The sequence below is a fragment of the Seriola aureovittata genome, chromosome 12 (assembly GCF_021018895.1).
Source record: "Seriola aureovittata isolate HTS-2021-v1 ecotype China chromosome 12, ASM2101889v1, whole genome shotgun sequence".
In the NCBI taxonomy this organism is placed as follows: Eukaryota; Metazoa; Chordata; class Actinopteri; order Carangiformes; family Carangidae; genus Seriola; species Seriola aureovittata.
The window spans coordinates 27,488,430-27,506,038 of NC_079375.1; the positions used below are offsets into that span (position 1 = coordinate 27,488,430).

Genomic DNA, 17,609 nt, shown 5'->3' on the forward strand with positions numbered 1-17,609 from the left:
GTGTGTGTGTGTGTGTGTGTGTGTGTGTGTGTGTGTGTGTGTGTGTGTGTGTGTGTGTGTGAGTGAGTGTGTGTGTGTGTGTGTGTGTGTGTGTGTGTGTGTGGGTGTGGGTGTGTGTGTGTGTGTGTGTGATTATGTAAGCAACTCACTTGGAAACACCTGGAAAAAGTCAGAGCAGCCCTGAAAGATAAATTTGATGACTGAAAATTCATAGTGACTCAGTCTATCTGTCTGTGAATTAATCCTTTTCATTTCATTCACTTTTCATTCAGCATTTTAATTACTGCGTTTGATGATGAACAGCTGTAATAATAGCAGCTCAGTAGGATGAAGACTTTTATTTAGTAGATTTTACAAACAGCAACACTGACAGAAACCTCTGAAAACACTGTTAAATACAACTGAGCAATGTAAGAAAACAAAAGTGTTTGGTTTGTTATCTGTAAACAGATAAAACATGGTTAAAACAAACAAAAACAGACAGAGGGGGAAATAACAGATTTTTTAAATGGTTTGCCTTGATTGACAGCTGTCTCAGCCACTCATACCTCAGCTCTGCCCAGGCCCTGCCTCTTTTCCCTATGGCAACCGGGCAGGCTCAGTCTGAGTCACAGAGGGTTTGGTCTCACACTCTAAGACTTAAGCCGCGTTCTGACCAAAAACTCTGAAGTTAAAGTTCCAGGGACTTTTCTTCAGGAACTAAAGGTTCCTGTGTGGCCCATTGTTGTCTGCGTTTCCACCGCAGCTTAAAGTCCCGGGAACATTATGCAAAATTATTACTTGACATTACATTATTCACAGCACTTTGAGGACATCATATGAACGAAAATGTGGGACAAATTGTATCCCGTATATATTCAAAACATCAGAGGACGCAGTATTTTATTTTCAAATACGTGGCGATCCTGTATTATACGTGACGGGTGCAACCCTAGCCACTCAAGTTGTTGTGGTCCTTTATTTTTTTGTAGTCCTGTTTCAATTTTTTTACCTTCTCCCAGACCCGTGTTGAAAATGTGTTCGGTGCTTGCTCGCTGCGGACTTTTGAACATCGTGGGTAAAATAAAATGCAGTGAGGACTCGACCAGTCAGAAATGTTCAGCACTGCAGACCACACCCCCAAAGTTCCTGAACCTTTGGAAAGTACTACCACCCGCACAGTACCTTTTTGGGGGTTGATCAATTCCCCCGGAACTAAATTTAGACCCTGGTTCCTGTGGTGGAAATGCGCATAGTTCCTCTAAAGGTTTCTGGTTCCTGGGGAAAGTTCTTGCTTTGGAAACATGGCTTCTGTAAAGACCAGGATCCTGCAGGGTCACTGTTTACAAAACTAGTCTCTTTTGAGATTATTTCCCATCATGCTCCTGGTGGAATTTTACAGGAAGAAAAACTGTTATTCTCCCAGACTTTTTGTCCTCTTTGAAATTCTACGTTATTGTTTTTATTATTATTATTATTGTACTGCTAACAGAGGCAAACACACTGTCACTCATCAGTCATATGACCGATACATAACCAGGGGAGTGTGTCTACAGGACCAGGTACAGAACCCTGTGTCTGAGTACAGCAGGTGTGGCGGGGGCACACACTGGACCAGATGCCATAAAGGGCTGATTCTATTCTCAAAAAACAAACTGAACTACAAACATGGCTGACTTAAGGGAGAATTTTTGTTTAAAAAATATCTCATTTGATGCATTTGTATTCCTGTTTCCTCCAGCACCAGGGAACGCATGTTGGGTATCAGGGTCAAGGCAGCAGCCTCAGAGTTGCAGGCCTGATGCTGGCCTCTGACCCTGATCCACATACGATCCTGACTCAGACTTTACCCTGATCCAGATCCAGCAGGTCAGATACAGGTGACCTACTGTTCCACCTGTTACAGCTCCACCAGTCTCCTCTGCTTCCTGCAGACTGAGGACTATGATGAGCCCTCACCCCCCTTGTGGTTTCCGTAGAGGTCTGCAAGCTTCCTGAACCTCGGCCCCCACTCTCTAAGGAAGTCATAGTTCTGCTCAGACTCTAACAAGTTAAATGAATTTAATGTGTCTAATGAGTCCAACGAGTCTACTGAGTTTAATGAGCTGAGTGACTCTGCAGTCGACCCGCTGCCTTCAAAGGCATAGGTCTGCAGAGAGTCATAAGGGGGGGCCGTCAGATCCAGGTCTGCCTCCTGCAGTCTGTCCTTGATAAACTCCTGGAACAGCTGTTTTTTTTCCATGCTAGACTGTGGTCTCCTAGGGAGTCCCGGCGGATGGTGGTCGGGGTGGAGGTCGGGGTCTCGGTAGATTTGGGTTGTTTGGTTCAGGTGCCTCAGAGCAAACATGTCGAAGGCCTCAGTGTCCTCCTCACCTCCACCTTCATCATCATAACGGACTATGTTCTCAAGAATCTCTCGCTCATCGTTCATCATCAAAGGCTCCCTCTTCCTGTGTCTGATGACGACCGTTACCATGACGACACCTGAAGAGAAAGGCAGGTGTCAAACTACAATTAATAACAATGAGGTAACGGAAGGTGCTTCAGAGTTTTGTGAGGTCACAGTGACCTTGACCTTTCACCACCAAAATCTGATCAGTTCATCCTTTAGTCACAGACATGGGACTGAATTAAAGGAACAGTGTTTTAACCTTTAATGAATCACAAATCTGTTGCTTTCAGTACTGTAGGTGGTTGCTATGGGATACTGGGTGGTTGCTATGGGATACTAGGTGGTTGCTATTATGATTGGCGCTTGTTGCTGCCATGTCTCAGGTCATACCCAGCAGTGTGAGGACACAGGTGAGGACGGCGGCGGTGGCGGCGGTGCTCAGTCCGACCACCAGCAGCGGTGACGCTCTCTGGCTGCAGGAGCGTCGGTTTCCGTCGAGGTCACAGTTACAGACGGTGACAGACAGCGTGGTGGTGCTGCTGAGAGACGGACTGCCGCTGTCTGAAATCACCACCGTCACGAAGTGAACCAACTGATCCCGCTGCAGGAAACCACCACGCCAAGTCAGGACGGACGCTGTGTTGTCTGAGGACAGAAGATCAAACATCTGAGTAATGTCAGCAGGTAGAGGAGCCTGCTCTCACCTGAGCTGAAAGGACCAGTTCAGATTTATATCAATATGTTTGTCTTATTATTATTTTAATTATAATTATAGTACTATAGTAGATAATTAATAATTATAATTACAGTAAATCACTATGAACTGATCTTTAACTTTCTAAATAAATGATCATGGGCAGTATAAATATGATCATATATCATATCATGTAATCAAACAGAACAACACGAGGTTCCTTCTGGTTCTGTTCTGGGTTCTCCATATTCTACTGCTGGTTAAAGCTGAATTAACGATGTGATAAAAGTGAGTAAGTGGACCTTGAGTTAAGAATTTTGGCTTACAAACAAAGAAAATTCGCTTTGGTTTAAGTGTTTCAGGTCTGAGCCTTTGATTTAAGCTAGACCTTTTAAGGTGGACTGTACCTGTGTTAGATGTAGTTATTTAAAGTAGACCTTTTAAGGTGGACTTTACCTTTGTTGTCTCTCAGGGTGAAGTTGAGATTCCCTGCAGCCTCAGTGGTCAGAGAGAACAGGAAGTGATGCCCATTCTCAGGTTCATCTCGGTCCACAGCGCTGAGAGTCTCAATGATCTGAAGGTCAAAGGTCAAACACAGAAAACAAAATGACTCAATCAGAGAAAATGATTTCTTAAAACACATAATCTACAGAATCTGTAGTTCATGATTCTGATTGGCCTGTTTCAGTCAATTGATTACAAATCGACACTGCTGATCATTTTATGATCCTGGTCCTCCTGGTAACCTCAGACTGATCCTCATCATGTGATCAGATTAGAGAACAAAGACATTTGGATGAAGATCAGATAGAGAAACACTTTCTCCATCAGGGACTCTCTGACTTTCCCACTGTAAAAGGACATGAGGCCTCTAACAGACATTTGGAGCCCTTTACTCACACTTTCCCTTAAGTCCACATTACAGCAGACTTTGTCTGAGGGAATTACCCAAAGTTCATAGTGTTGTGACATTAAACACAGGGTTGCCATGGTTACCAGGGGACGCCCAGAAATGTAAAAAACGGCAGACAATGGTTATAAAATGCAAGAAATTATAAGATGGAAGGAGAAAGGTTCACAAACAAGTATGAAAGGAGCTAATGCTAATGTTAGCATTAGACGGGACAGACAATATATGGCAGAATAAACAGAGTCACTGTGAGTCAGAGCAGAACTGTGGAGTTATCTGTCCTGTGATCACATTCCAACTATCCAAATTGGATCAGATCTGTTCCAAAATAATTTTTTTGTTTACAAACCTGGAGGGAATAAAAATGAACAATCAAAAGTCCCAAACACACAATTGAATGCAAATGTTTTGGCATCGTCAAAGTAACATATATATATATAACCCTATATATACATGCTCTCCCAGTCCTCTTTACACCATTTTGAGCCCTGCAGCCTCTCACACTCAATCCCTCACCAGGTGAAGTCAATTTAGGCTGTAAGGGTTCAGGGTTCAGGATTTAAGGGGGACACTGGGATTGGGACTATCATTCCCTAAGTCTGTTCCGGTGTGGATCACCTGTTCAGTTCTTACCTGTTTGTTGCTGAGTCTTTGAGTGAGCTAAACCTCTGAAGTGTAGCAGCTGAGCTCACTCAGGGTGTGAGTGTGTGATTGATGTGTGAATGGTGATAAAGCAGTGGACATAAACAATTAATTGAAATATAGGAGTAAAGTAAACATCAATACCTGGCCACACACACAGTTTCTGAGTCATGTTGTGTTTGTTGTTTTTATGGACAGTTATATTTCTATGATTTTTATCTATGAAGAGTAAAGGCTGTTTTGTTTGTTTTGTGTTTGTGCTGATTTAAAAATTATTATTTATTTAAATAATGCTAAAATGAAAATAATTTTGACAGGTAGTAAAACCCGAAGGTCCAGAGTCACAGACAGAGTTACAGACAGTCTGTGATGGACAGGTTTACCTGTCCAGGTTTGCTGTTCTCACAGACGAACAGTTGGTATTCAACGGCGAAGCTCGGAGCATTGTCGTTAATGTCCGTCACAGAGACCAGAACCACAGCTTTCCCCACCTGAGAAGGATCCACTGACACACAGACACATCTGTCAGGCATACCTGTTACAGACAGGAAGTAGTCACAATAAAATCACACACCACATTAAAGTTGGACTCACGGCTCTCTGTTGCAAGGACAGTGATGTTGTGCAGAGCAGAGGTCTCTCGGTCTAAAGGTCGGTTTGTTCTGATCAGACCGGAACTACTGTCAATGGTAAAGTAACGCTGCATATCTGACCTCTGGTCTATAGAGAACCTGTGGTACAGACAGAGTCACAGACAGAGTTGCAAACAGTCACAGAGAGAGTCATAGACAGAGTTACAGACAGTCACAGAGTCACAGACACTTGTACCTGACAGGACTGCTGGTGGCGTCGGGGTCGTGAGCTGTAACTGATCCCACATCAGTTCCTACTGCAGCTGCCTCTGAGATCACCATCTGACTGATGGAGGACGAGAAGACCGGAGGCTCGTCCACGTTTTCCACAAGCAGATGAACTGTTGCCAGATCACTGAATGGACCCACAGACAGGAAACGGGTGTCCACGTAACGATTGGACGCTTCGACATGCAAAGTGTAGCTGGACTTGGTCTCAAAGTCCAGAGTCTGGAGGGAGGAGAAGAAAACTGATGTGATGGTTGTTGTTCAAGCTTATTTCAGTTGTTAGACTCCTTTATTAGGAACAGTGAAGAAATTATGTTATTGTCTGAGGGTCTGGCAGAAACAGTCTCATTATCTCATCATGTGGGATATATTTACCTCAGGAAGCCTGATTTAGAAGGACTTACTTAAAATACACACTATTATCAGGATTCTCTAAAACTGAGCATTTTCCCATGAAAGTAGAAATAACAGATGATTTTGGTTTTGCAACACTGACATCAATCTAAATTTGAAACTGTGAGTGTTGTCAGCAGCTGTTCAGCAGTGGAAGACTGTCCTCTGGGACCAACAAAAAACACTTATAACACAGAGCTGTGCAAACTAACGCAATGATCAGACCGAGGTCAAAGCTGCAGATGTTCTGAGAGCTGGATCAGTGAGCTAATGACTGAAATCCTCTGAATCAGTCTAACATCTGGACAAAGAAACAGAGAAAACACATCTGACCCAGAACAAAAATATTTGTCCATGACAGAAGGCAAACATGTGAGTGATCTCATTGCCAGTAACCTCTGTCTGTCCAGTACCTGCTACATTGGAACCAGTACCTGCTACAAGAAATCCAGTACCTGCTACACTGGAACCAGTTCCTGCTACACAGAAACCAGTACCTGCTACAAGCAAACCAGTACCTGCTACACTGGAACCAGTACCTGCTACAAGGAAATCACTAACTGTTGAGGAGTCACTCGTATTTTGACTAGTCCTTACTGGTAATAAACCACTACCTTGTGGAGGATGACCAGTCCTTCCTGTGTGTTTGGATCAGTGAGGATCCTGAAGGTTCCCAGTCCATCTTCATCTAGGATCCTGTAGTCCATCTCAGCATTTGGACCAACATCCAGATCCAGAGCTTTGATCTTAGCAACCACAGCTGACACCAGTACAGACTCTGGAACACTGAACTGGTAGCTCTCTGTAGGAGACAGGTACAAAGACAGGTGCAGGTGGTGTGGTGGTGTGGTGGTCTGAGGGTCTGGTGGTCTGAGGGTCTGTGGGTCTGTGGGTCTGGTGGTCTGTTGGTCTGTGGGTCTGGTGGTCTGGTGGTTTGAAGGTCTGAGGGTTTGTAGGTCTCAGGGTCTGGTGGTCTGGTGGTCTGGTGGTCTGAGGGTCTGAGGGTCTGTAGGTCTCAGGGTCTGGTGGTCTGGTGGTCTGAGGGTCTGTGGGTCTGGTGGTCTGGTGGTCTGGTGGTCTGGTGGTCTGGTAGTTTGAAGGTCTGAGGGTCTGAGGGTCTGTAGGTCTGAGGGTCTGGTGGTCTGGTGGTCTGTAGGTCTAAGGGTCTGTGGGTCTGTGGGTCTGATGGTCTGTGGGTCTGATGGTCTGGTGATCTGAGGGTCTGTGGGTCTGGTGGTCTGGTGGTCTGAGGGTCTGATGGTCTGGTGGTCTGAGGGTCTGGTGGTATGTCATAATTAAAGGTCAAAGGTCAAACTCACTGCGGGGGAAGCGAGGAGGGTTGTCATTGACATCGATCAGGGTCACTGTAACGGAGGTCGTTCCTGACAGACCTCCCATCTGACCAATCATGTCTTTGGCCTGGATGACCAACAGGTACTGGTCCCGCACCTCCCGATCCATGTCAGGTAGAGCCGTCCGCACCACACCTGCAGGACAGGTGAGACTCAGGTGATTCACAGACCAGAGTCTGTCCACAGTCCAACACCTGGACCACATGACAACAGGTAAACCAGTTCAGAACAAAACTGCATCACAGCATCTTTCACACTGACACACTCATCAGGCACAGCATACCTGGGGAAAGGTGAGAGTCAGGAGAATTATGGTTAATTTACAGCTGTTCTCCATCAGTGACAAACTGATTTTCACATTAAGAGCCTGCCTGAACTCTGCCGCGACGACAGGATCTCCACTCTCCTTCCCAGTGTGTTTCTCCCTCCTCCCAGTCTGTCGCCCCAGGGAGGCGTGGCCTGGCTATCTGGCTGTGAGCGGTGCGGCACACCTGAATCTCATCTACCTTCATCAACCTCTGTATAAGAACCCTGGCAGATCATCCACTCATTGCCAGATTATACCTACGCCTATGTGGAACCTATCAGTGCAACCTTAGAGTAATTATTCCTTGTGGTTTTTCCTAGTTTTGTTCCTTGTACTCACTCTGCGTATCCTCAGCTGCACCTGCCTCTGCCTCCCTGCTACGGATCCAGAACCATCATCCAAACCATCGACTCATCTACCTGCCTGCCTGTCCCATTTTCCGTCCCTGAGTGCTCAATAAAACTCTCTGAGGTCTGCTTTTGGGCCCTAACACCAAGCTTTAACAGATTGTCACATAAAATTTCAGATTAAAATTTATTTCTATATAAAGAACATTGGTATTTATTTATCTGTGACTCTAGTTTGTAAACTGGTACAAAATACAATTTCTTCACTAAAGGATTTCCAGTTGTCTGTTAAAACTTTTGTTTTGTTGAAAAGTGTTTAAAAGAAAGTTTATTTTCTTCATCAATTTAGGTATAAATTTCTGGTGAGAATCAGTTAAAAGGTAAAAACACTTTATGGTTTTACATCTGTTCTCCATCAGTGTCTGAATCATTCAGAGTGATGCTGTTTGTTTGTTACAGTTCAGTTCATGTCACATCATGTTAATGTCGTGTCTCTCACTGCAGCTCGTCCATGTTTGAGCCTGATGTAAGAGGAGGAGCTCATCGGTTAATACACAACGTTTAAATACATGGAGCATTTAGAGCTGTTTATAATGAAATAATCTTCACACACACAAACACACACACACACACACACACACACACACACACACACACACACACACGGCTTTTAATCTGATCTGTCTGCCTGCAGAGGATGAGTTAGTTCACCTCCTCTCTATAAACCATAAACATTTGAGGATAATTTACAGGTTAATGTCTGCAGATAGAACAGGGTGAGGAGGGTGGGGTGGGGTAAACAGCTTTATATAAGAGAGAGATGAACACATCACAGCAGTTTGAATGATCACACGTTTAAATGTTTCTGAGTCTGAATCATTCAGAGTGATGCTGTTTGTTTGTTTGTTTGTTGTTAACACTCCTTGGTTTTTATAAAAACACTAAAATCCTTTGAACCCAGAGTGTTCAGGTGTTCAGGTGGATCACAGATACTCAGATCCTTGATGAACTAAAAGTAAAAATACTTAGTTAGAGCGACAGTGACTGAGTTCAAGTGTATTCAGGTGTGTTCAGAGGCCTGTAATACGAAGCAAGTTCAACAAACCCAGGATAACTTTTAGTTATCTGGCTTAACTGAACATAACTACGAAGCTGGTTATCACCTGGCTCAGTTAACTCTGGTTTACCTGTCCAGGTACGAGCGCGTTCATGTGAAAGAGGTGAAGTTTTTAATTATAAGCAACATCGTCTGAACCATGGTTCTTAATATGAGAAAAAACACTGACGAAGTAAATCCAGTAATAACCACGTCCAACAGTGACATTCAACAAGGTGAAATGTACCAATATGATCACATGACTGGAACAAAAAAATATGATTTCCATGTCTAAATATAATTTCTGTTAAAGTCAGACTAAAGATATATTGTAAATAAGAGCAAGAATTATCATCATGTTGATGATGAACAAACTGTTATGAACATGTGAAGCAGTTAAAGTTCATGTCAGACTATTTCTGCTGCAGAGAGGAGAGGAAGAGGAGAGGAAGGGGGGAGGAAGAGGGGAGGAGAGGAAGAGGAGAGGAAGAGGAGAGGAAGAGGAGAGGAAGAGGAGAGGAGAGGAAGAAGAGAGGATTGGAAGAAGAGAGGAAGAGGGGAGGAAGAGGAGAGGACTGAAATAATTAACAGTGAGACTAATTGTTCTAATCAAAGACATCAGAGGTTCAGGTTTCTCTCCAGTCGTGTCACAGAGTCTCCTCATGTTGTTCTGAGCTCAGTGATGAAGAGGAGAGTAAAAGCTTCATGAATCCTCCATTAAAGAATCTGTGTTCAGGTCAAGTGAAGCTCTAACAGTGATTAGATTTTATCTAGCGATAAACTTTTGTTCAGCGTAAGTAAGTTCAGCGTAAGTTACCATGGTGATTTCCCCTGGTAACAAGTGAACCACCGTCATAGGACTGAAAACCCAGAATTAAACCTGAAGTTACCTCGATAACCTCAGATCCTGCTTTGTAATACAGGTCTCAGTTGTGTTCAGGTGTATTCAGATGTATTCAGGTGGATTCAGGTGAGTTCAGGTGTTGTATTCAGGTGAGTTTGGGTGTTGTATTCAGGTGTATTCAGGTGTGTTCTGGTGTATTCAGGTATATTCAGGTGATTTCAGGTGTGTTCATGGGTGTTCAGATGAGTTCTGGTTTGTTCAGGTGAGTTGAGGTGAATTCAGGTATTGTACTGAGGTATGTTCAGGTGAGTTCAGGTATTGTATTGAGGTGTGTTCAGGTGTTCTGTCACCTGTCTTTGGCTCCACAGAGAAGTATGGCTGACCCTGCAGGATGCTGTAAACCAGTCTGGCAGAGTTTCCATAAGTTGGATCATCAGCATCTGTGGCCACCACCGTCACCACCGACGTACCTTTAGAGACATAACACTGTGATTCACCTGAACACAACATCTGTACATACCTTACACAACAACAACAACAACAAACACCACCAACAACAACAAACACCACCACCAACAACAACAACAACAACAAACACCACCACCAACAACAACAACAACAACAACAAACACCACCAACAACAACAAACACCACCACCACCACCACTACCACCACAACCACCACCACCAACAACAACAACAACAAACACCACCACCACCAACAACAACAACAACAACAACAAACACCACCAACAACAACAAACACCACCACCACCACCACAACAACAAACACCACCACCAACAACAACGACAACAACAAACACCACCAACAACAACAAACACCTCCACCATCAACAACAACAACAAACACCACCACTACCAACAACAACAAACACCACCACCACCACCACCACCACCAACAACAACAACAACAAACACCACCACCACCAACAACAACAACAACAACAAACACAGTAACACGCTCAGGCAGAAACTGGTACATCCCAAAGACAAAACACCACACAATCAAAAAAGCAACCTGATATATGCGGTCAAATGCAGTGAGGAATGCAATGACCTATATATTGGGGAAACAAAACAGCCGTTAAACAAACGTATGGCCCGACACAGAAGGGCAAACTCATCAGGCCCTGTCTCAGCTGTCTACTCCCACCTAAAGGAAAAGGCACACTCCTTTGAAGACAGCAATGTCGAAATCTTGGACAGGGAGGACAGATGGTTTGAAAGGGGAGTCAAGGAAGCCATCTATGTAAAAGTGGAGAGGCCATCGCTAAACAGGGGAGGGGGTCTGCGACACCACCTATCCCCCATCTACAATGTCGCCCTTTCATCGGTACCCAGGAGAGTCAACAACATAACCTCAGACGACTCCCAACGATCGTCATCCACCAGGGGCTCACCTGACCCTAACGACTGTCGTTCACACGGGATAACAACAGGGTCACCTGACCCTAACGACTGTCGTTCACACGGGATAACAACAGGGTCACCTGACCCTAACGACGGTCGTCCACATGAGACCACAACAATGGTCAGGTGAAACCAGTACTTTCACAGGTACCTTGGTGGACCCACCCACAAGAGGTTAAATACCTGGGTCCTACTCCACTTTCTTGGTCAGACTAGTGGGGACTAGAGAGACCAATACATAAGAACTGATGAAGCCGCTTGGATAAGAGGCGAAACGTCTTCCACAGACAAATACAAGTCCAGTTGCCTTCGATTTAATCTGAGAAAGAGATAACAATGACCTGGACGAATGAGAACTTGCACAGACAACAACAACAACAACAAACACCACCACCACCACCAACAACAACACCAACACCAACAACAACAACAACAACAACAACAACAATAAACACCACCACCACCAACAACAACAATAAAACAAACACCAGCACCACCAACAACAACAACAATGCAAACACCACCACCACCAACAACAATGAATTTAAAATATGGAAAAATTAACTAAAGGGTTAAAATGAACTCTGATTATCACATTAAGAGTCTGTCTGAACTATGCTGGGCTATTTTTTTATTTTAAGTTTCTATTCTGTTAATATTTCATATATTTCTGTATAAAGAATACTGGTATTTATTTATCTGTGTCTGATTTTGAAACTGGTACACAGCTAAGAGTATTCACTAACAGATTTTCAACTGTCTGTTACACTTTTTGTTTTGTTAAAAAGTTTTTGTGATTCCTACTTTTACTTGAAGAAAGTATATTTTCTTCATCAAGACAAATTTCTGGTGAGAATCAGTTAGCAGGTAAAAATACTCTATGCTGCTGTGTGACTACAACCCAGACCAGTTTATATAGGAAGTTCCTGATCAGCTGGTTTAACGTGATCTGGTCCTGGGAAGTGTCCAGGGACTAAAGACTTGTACAACACATGAAAAAAACCACACCTGAACAGATTCTTTCTGTCTAAACTTCATGTATTCATCATGTTCATGGTCTCATGTTGTCTTTTTGAGTATCCTTCGTCATCTCTACGGACTCAGACTTGAAACAGTCTGGCTCAAGGCCAAAGACAGGAAGAGGACAGATCAGACCTGGTTTAGGTTCAGACTCACCTACAGGAGACCTCTCAGACACTGTGGCGGTGTATGGACCGTCCAGGAACTTGGGCTCATTGTCGTTGATGTCTTGGACTTTGATGATGAACTGGGACTCGGGTTCGACTGGTAGGTTTGTGTTTCTGTCTCGAGCTTGAGCTCTCAGGGTGTAGTATGCCTGCTGTTCACGGTCCAGCCTCTTGGTGGCGTGGATATCTCCCGTGTTCTCATCAATGGTGAAGATGGACGTTGCACCTTCACCACTCAGGACGTACCTCACCTGTCCGTCACCTTTATCCAAGTCAGAGTGGAGCTGCAGGGACCAGAAACCAGTTAAACCACCAGAGGAAACCAGCTGAGCTAATGTTAATGAGCGTCACATAAATACAATCAGCTGGTCTGAACCTGGACCAGGTTCTGGACTTTGGACAGATCCAGGATCAGTTCATGTTCATGTAGGCTGGAACAATTCAAACTGGCACATGATGACACACACACACACACACACACACACACACACACACACACACACACACACACACACACACACACACACACACACACTGTGCTCTGTCAGGTTGAATCTGTTCAGCTGTCACAGTGTTTTAGTCATCTCCCAGAATGCCTCAGGGCTGTGTGTGTACATGTTTTTCTATCACTGTGAGGACATGTTGTCTGGTCTTCACCTCTTCATTGATCTGTGTGAGGGTTCAGACCTGATTTTAGGGTTCAGGATCATGATCAAGTTATTTTTAGGGGAAATTTCAACCAGAATCCTCTCAACTATAGAAAAACGTGTGTGCGTGTGTGTGTGTGTGTGTGTGTGTGTGTGTGTGTGTGTGTGTGTAAATGTATCACTGAGTATCACTGAACACACAGGTTTGGACATCCAGCATCCTCCCCGACCTTTGACCTCTGATGACATCAATACAACCACAGAGATACAGTCCTGAGACCACCAGACTGAATCTCTCCACATCTCGGTTGCTCCTGATCCAGGTCTTGAAAACCACAAACTGAGTCTGTGACAAGAACAAACCTGCTGGAGTCCAAGACCAGAGTCCCACAGGCCCCCCCACAAGATACCACACACATGGACTCCCTCCAGGATCTGCGCAACAGTGAACAGCTGGTCCACTGATCCATGACCAGGACAGAATCCACATCAGTCCTCCTGAGTTTGAGGTTCAACAATCAGAGTCTCCTTTCAGCAGCTGGTCCCCCTTTTAAATGTAAACCACCTCCCCGTTTTCTCCTGGTCTCAGGCGATGGGTCATGTGATGTGTCATGTGATGTGTCACGTGATGTGTCATGTGATGTTGCTGCTGTTAGAAGAAGTCAAAGGGTCAAAATCAGGATGAGACACAGAGACAGAGAGATAAAAAGACAGAGAAACAGATTGACAAAGAGACAGATGCAAAGAGAGAAAGCGACAAAGAGATGAAAAGATAAAGAGACAGAACGACAAACAGATAAATATACAAGTAGACAAAGAGACAGAGAGACGGACAGAAACATACAAACAATACAAAACAATAACAATAACCTCGTACCTTCCCCACGTACAGTGGCTCTTCTCCGGTGAACTCCTCCAGGACAAAGAATTGGTTCCAGACCCAGCTTCTCCTCCTCCTCTGGTTGGAGACAGCATCTCCTGCTGCTCCTAACACCTGAGGAAGGAGGACGGAGTTCAGGGACATCGCCTCGGAAACTGACTCCTCCCACAGTGACAGGACAAACATACAGAGCACGCTCAGAATACAGAGACTTTCCATCTCTGAGCAAACAGGTGACATCAAACTGTCCAACGATAAGTCGTCAAACTTTCCATTGATGACTCAAACTGTCTAACGGCGAGACATGAAATTGTCCAGCGATGACACGTCAAATTGTCCAATGATGACACTTCAAACTGTCCAACGATGATTCAAACTGTCCAACGGCGAGACATGAAACTGTCCAGCGATGAGTCAAACTGTCCAATGATAACACTTCAAACTGTTTTTGACGGTTTTCACTCTCTTTACCTGTAAATAAATAAATATAAAGGAGTGACAGAGGAACACTGAGCAGTTCTGCTGATGGAGAACATCTGATCCACTTTTGTAAAAACATCATTATTTTTAACATTAAAAATATTTTACGAACCCACAGTATAAAAGTTATTTTCCATCCGTATTTTATTTACAGCATTTGCTGTGGGACAAACCTGTTAATCTGATTATCTACAGTTAATCTGTTTAATCTGCTTTAGTAAACTGATAAAACATGTTGATCACATCTGAACAAACACAGCAGCTCTGATTTGAATTAACATTCAGCTGTATATATAATAATATAACTGACTCCACATACAGTTTAAATCAATGTAAATATTATAAGCAGCAGTCTTACCATCCAGCTCCTGATGGTCCTGCCCTCTGTCAATTGATCTGCAGGTCATCAATAATCTTCTCAGACTGATTATTGATAAAGGAAAATAAACAAAACAAACAGACAACCGTTTGACTCTCTCTCAGTGTATCTTTCGGTCACTCATCCATCTGTTACAAAGACACCGTTCACTCTGACAGAGAGAGAGTGTGAGGAGGGGTGAGAGTTGTTCAGCTCCTCCCCTGTCAGTGGGGGGTGGGGGGTGGGGGATGGGGGGCAGATGAAACATCAGTATTATTAATGCTGCTACAGTTTCTCCAGGTTTGTGTGTTTTCTACATCAGTGGTTCCTAAAGTTCCCCCGAGGAGCCGAAACAACAATCCGAGGCTGCCACAACATCTGCTTTCATCTAACCCCACACATTAAACACCCACCCACATTTACCCCCCCCGCCCCAACACACACACACACCTTAAACACCTCAAACAAACCTTTACACACAGTGATCACCAATAATTATTTATTGGCCCTGACTCATTTATTGATTCCCCTACACAAAGATGAAACAAACTGTACTGCTGGTCAGATATCTTAGACACAAATAGAAAAATTCACAATAAGATAAAATATTCACAGTATAATGTGAAGATATACTATAGAAAAGAATAAATAGAAAAAATTAAATATATACGATACAAATATGTACACTGTACGAAATGACTGGGGCTGTGTGCAATAGTTCACGTGGGGGGGTGGGGGGTGGCAGTGACAGTGAGGGTCTTTAGCCTTGTTGATGGTCAGCTCCCACTTGAGGTCCTGTGTGACAACTCCACAGTGTCCACGGGGGAGTCACACAGGGTGATGGGGGTGAGTGGAAGTGGGTTCTTTCTGATGTCCACTACCATCTTCACTGTCTTCAGAGCATACAGCTCCATATTTTTCTGCCAGCACCAGGTCACGAGATGGTCAATCTCCTACCTGAGGTGGCCAGTTGTGGAGGCGCTGGGCCCCTGCTGAGGTGGTGGAGGTGAAGCTATTGGTCTGGAGGTGTTGGCTGGACTCACGAGGGATAGTGTCAGGACTGACCCATTGTCTTTCAAAGCCGCTGTAGAACTAATTCAATTGATTGACCAGGTGCAAGTCATTAATGGAGGTTTGTAGTTGGTGATCTGTCTGAGCCCCTTGAAAATAGAAGCAGTGTAATTGGCTGAGAACTGGTGTTGAAGTTTCTCAGAGTAGTCGTTTAGCTTCTGTCACTTTAGCTTGGTAAACCTGTACTTTGATTCTTTAAACCAGTCCCTGTCCCCACTCCTGAACGCTTCTTCCTTTTGCACACATAGCTGACTAAGCTCAGCTGTGAACCAGGGTTTCAAATTTTTATAACTCACCCTGGTGAGTGCTGGGATTCAGCAGTCCTCACAGAAGCTGATGTAGGATGTCACAGCCTCTGTGAACTCAGCCAGACTGTTGGTGGCCGTCCTGAACACATCCCAGTCAGTACAGTCCAAACAGACCTGAAAATCCTCAATGGATTCACTGTTCCCCTGCTTTGATGTTTTCACAACAGGTTTACAGAGTTTTAGTTTCTGCCTGAATGTAGGAATCAGGTGGACCATGACATGGTCCACCTGATTGGACATGGAACCCGGTGCAGCCCGAGGGATGGCATGATAAGCACTGTTGATTGTGGCGTAACAGTTATCCAAAATATTCCCCTCCGTGGTCAGGCATTTAATAAACTGACTGTATTTAGGAAGTTCATGCCTGAGGTTTCCTTTGTTAAAGTCACAGAGGACAATCACTAGGGAATCTGAGTTAGTTCTCTATCGACCACACACTGCTGTTAAGAATACTGTGTGTGTGTGTACATGTCTCTATGTATGTATGTATGTATGTGTGTGTATGTGTGTGCACGTCTTTTCAACATGAAGTTTCCTCATATGAAGTGAAAGCTACAGAGGCTGAGATCCAATCAGAAGCTTCGTCTGAAGGTCGTCATCACACTAAAGGTCAAAGCTGAGGAGGAAGTCATCTCCTGCAGGTGTGCGTGTGTTACTGATTTGATCATTGAAAAATTTAAGGTTTTGTTCTTCCACATGTGAAAGTCAAGTTGTTAAACAGCAGAAAAACCAACAACACTGACTGTGTCCGTTAGAGTGAACCTGGACAGTGTCTACGTCATCAGGTACACCTACACAGACTGAAGGAGACTGGACTCAGCAGGACTCAGTGTCAGGTGAGATCCTCGACCTTTACATCAGACAGCAGGATGGACGCACAAATACCAGAGAAGCTGGAGGAGGTTCAGACACACAAGAGGACATTGTCTTTGTGTGTGGAGTCACACTACCTGATACACAAAGACATAACATTACCTGATGAAGACAAAGCAATGTTAACTAATACACAAAGAATCAACGTTACCTGATAAGGAAAAAACAGTGCTACTTGATAGTCCTTGTCCTGTCTCATGTCCACTGAAGTGTTGTCTCACCTCCAGCAGATACCCGTTGACCATATGGACGTTTGCACACAGCACAAACTGCAGCGTCTCATCAACATTTATCAGCACATGAGAAAATTGATGTCCTTGGACTCCTTCGTCCTCCTTCTGTCTGTCTCCCTGATGTCTCAAAAACATCTCTGTCTCTCTTTCTGTTTCAACTCTGTTCCACCAAAATTAGCTCTGGATCTTGAACTGGTTTTGTGCAGGATTGTTGGAACCTTGGTTCTATCCAGCGAGTAGAGTGACAATGTTTTCACCGAAATCTCTGATTGGTTTTAAATAACCTGAGTTGAGGGAGTTTGCAAGTAGCATTATCTGAATTGACA

At 44.1% G+C, this 17,609-nt stretch overlaps 1 protein-coding gene across 1 annotated transcript; it reads right to left on the reverse strand.

The window, feature by feature from the left end:
- Nucleotides 1–43: 43 nt before the first annotated feature.
- On the reverse strand, nt 44–17,295 carry LOC130178766 (cadherin-7-like). The gene is made up of 14 exons (XM_056391225.1): nt 17,272–17,295; nt 15,756–15,890; nt 15,522–15,593; nt 13,958–14,074; nt 12,423–12,759; nt 10,167–10,286; nt 7,190–7,357; nt 6,485–6,672; nt 5,446–5,699; nt 5,212–5,348; nt 5,001–5,122; nt 3,522–3,639; nt 2,762–3,016; nt 44–2,463 (listed from the first exon to the last, which is right to left on the reverse strand). The coding sequence occupies exons 1-14, from the start codon at nt 17,293–17,295 to the stop codon at nt 1,922–1,924; spliced, it is 2,589 nt and encodes an 862-aa protein (XP_056247200.1). The 3' UTR covers nt 44–1,921.
- Between the last annotated feature and the right edge of the window lie 314 nt (nt 17,296–17,609).